Below are 2,507 nucleotides of genomic sequence, written 5' to 3'. Positions count from 1 at the left end.
CTTGTTGTCCAGAGTGTGGCGTTGTAACTGCTGCAGACTATGTTAGTCATTGAATCTACCTAAAACTGAAGAGTTTTCAGAGTCAAGTGCAAATACCCAACCTCCTCTTTTCTAACTTTGCTATCATCGAAAAACTGTAATAAGATAGGTCATACAGTTTTCTAAGACTCTCTGATTTTCATTATGTACAGGGAGATATTGTTCAGCACTGTTAATCCAGTCATTTCTACAGGCCCATAAGGCCATTTCTACCCAATGACAGTGAATGTCAGAGTTTCATAACTCACTGTTCACCCAACTTCTCTGTATTCATTTTCTTATGATTAAGTCTTGTGGCTTCTTTCTACTGTAAATTGAGTGAATGATGTTTTAAGGTCTGAATTTAGTAAGATCTTTCATCTGAAGGCCTACACAAAAACATTGTCCATGTGTTGATAACAGAACTGCTATCAACCAGTGCCTTTGAACACCAGTAATGGCTTAAGAAAAAAAAAAATCCAGTAATCATCAAGATATCAGTCAGGCTTAATAAACACCATTAGCCATATTAGGATGCCTTTTGACTGGCAAAAACTTAGGGAAAATCTGATTTATCTATGTCATTGACTCGGAATTCTGCCCTGGATATAGAGGTATCAGTGTGATGTGTATGTACTATAAATATACTCCTGAAAAGTGCAGCAGCAACCACAAATAGAAACCTGCTTCAGATATACTGAAAAGGTAATTATTTTATCCTTTACACAAGGGGTTTACATGGTAAAGATCTTACTCTTGGCGCATCATGCGATTACTGTCTCATCTACTCAACTGCCTAAAGCAGGAAAGCAACTGTGGACAATACACAATTGCAGGCAGTTGTGTTACAATGAAACTATTTACAAAAACAAGCAGTGGCCAGGTTTGGTCCCTAGGCCATAGTTTGCCAAAACTTGCATTAAGCAAATACTTATTTTTATGTTTGTTTGTTTATATACACATTTCTGCCGAGAGAGAGAGAGAGAGAGAGAGAGAGAGAGGAGAAAGAGAGAAGCACCCCTGAAAGGGTCTTCATGCTGCTCTCTCCCCCTGGCCTTAGCCAACCTAAATTACAGACAAGCACATGTGTCCAGCATGTACTGGAAGACCTTGGGCTGCAAACTCAGGACCTTCTCATGTGGGTAGCATGACAGAGTGTTATATTACAACTGCACCACCACCTAGCTCCAGTAAATAATTCTTGAATGCCCCCATGATGGGTGAAGTGTAAGTACTAGGGATACAAAAAGAAAAAAAAAAAAAAGAAAAGTTCCTGTTTTTGTGAAACTTAGAGATTGGAGGGAAACTATTTAAAATAAACCTGAAGACCCAGTTTGAGTAGTGTGCACTGAGTTATTATTTTTGTGAAACTTAGAGATTGGAGGGAAACTATTTAAAATAAACCTGAAGACCCAGTCTGAGTAGTGTGCACTGAGTCTCCTTCCCTCTCTCTCTTGAGTAGTGGACACTGCTACCTGCCAGGCTGAAGCCATGTGGGAGAACCAGCTCTGATTCCTGGTCCACCCTAAAAACTGGGCATGGTATGCAACTGTGGTCTCAGAGCCTCAGGAGGCTGAGGCAGGAAGATCTTAACACAATAAGACCCTGTCTAAACACACACACAAACACACAAATTAAATTATCATGAATTATTTCATAAAGTACAGAATCCTCCTTCAAAGAAAAACACCCCCCCCAAACAATTAATTGATTCCCTTTATAAGTATAGATTTTTCTCTCATGATTCTTTTAAAGTGGGCTGTAGCCTGAGACAGCTTTCACCTAAATCTGAATCTACTATCTCACTCCAAAATATATACAGTAAGTCTGGGAGGGGGCGCAAAGAATGTCAGAAAGGTGCAATAATTTAAAATGCTTTCTCTCTTCATTTTCTCTATCTCTGCTTACAGCAGCAATACTTTTACTCAGACTTCCTGTTTCTGGCACTTGCCTTCTTATTTTGCTGTGTTTATACTTCCCCCTGCCTGTGGTTAAATAAGTATAAAGCTGGAGATCTAAGTCTTCTTCCTTCTCCCCCCTTGCGCGCGCTTTCTCTCATTCATTTATACACACAGGCTCACACATCTGCTCTTTCCTCCTTTTCTCTCTCAGAATGACAATTCTAGGTACAGCTTTTGGTATGGTTTTCTATTTACTTCAAGCCGTTTCTGGAGAAAGTGGCTATGCGCAGAATGGTGAGTCATTTCTAATTTTTTTTTAAGGAATTCAAATGATTTCTAGCATATACTTCAGGTTACTCAGTTCCCTAACAGATCTGAGTTAAAATGGAGTTTGAGAACTTAACCACAGTCATTTCGTATGTTCTAACATATGAGAGGGGCTTAGGGACAATACTCTAGGTAGTTTATAAGACCACAAAGAACATTTGCCTATTTGCCTTTCAAAATGTGGATCTTAATTGTTGATTGATGCCTCTGCTCTTACAAATAGAACACCTGTATGTATGTATGTATGTGTATATATATATA

The 2,507-nt window shown here is 38.9% G+C and overlaps 1 protein-coding gene across 1 annotated transcript in view; it reads left to right on the top strand.

Annotated features, from left to right (window-relative positions):
- Positions 1 to 2,036: 2,036 nt before the first annotated feature.
- The window catches only part of IL7R (interleukin 7 receptor), a 20,985-nt gene continuing 20,514 nt past the window's right edge, over positions 2,037 to 2,507 (top strand). The window contains exon 1 of the mRNA XM_006156329.3: positions 2,037 to 2,213. Coding sequence (XP_006156391.1) covers positions 2,132 to 2,213 — 82 coding nt within the window. The 5' untranslated portion in view covers positions 2,037 to 2,131. The remainder of the gene's footprint in view (positions 2,214 to 2,507) is intronic.

Source organism: Tupaia chinensis, unplaced genomic scaffold, assembly GCF_000334495.1.
Source record: "Tupaia chinensis unplaced genomic scaffold, TupChi_1.0 Scaffold000489_1, whole genome shotgun sequence".
NCBI lineage: Eukaryota > Metazoa > Chordata > Mammalia > Scandentia > Tupaiidae > Tupaia > Tupaia belangeri.
Note: the sequence above shows the minus strand (reverse complement) of the source record. Positions and strands in the feature narration are given on the sequence as shown.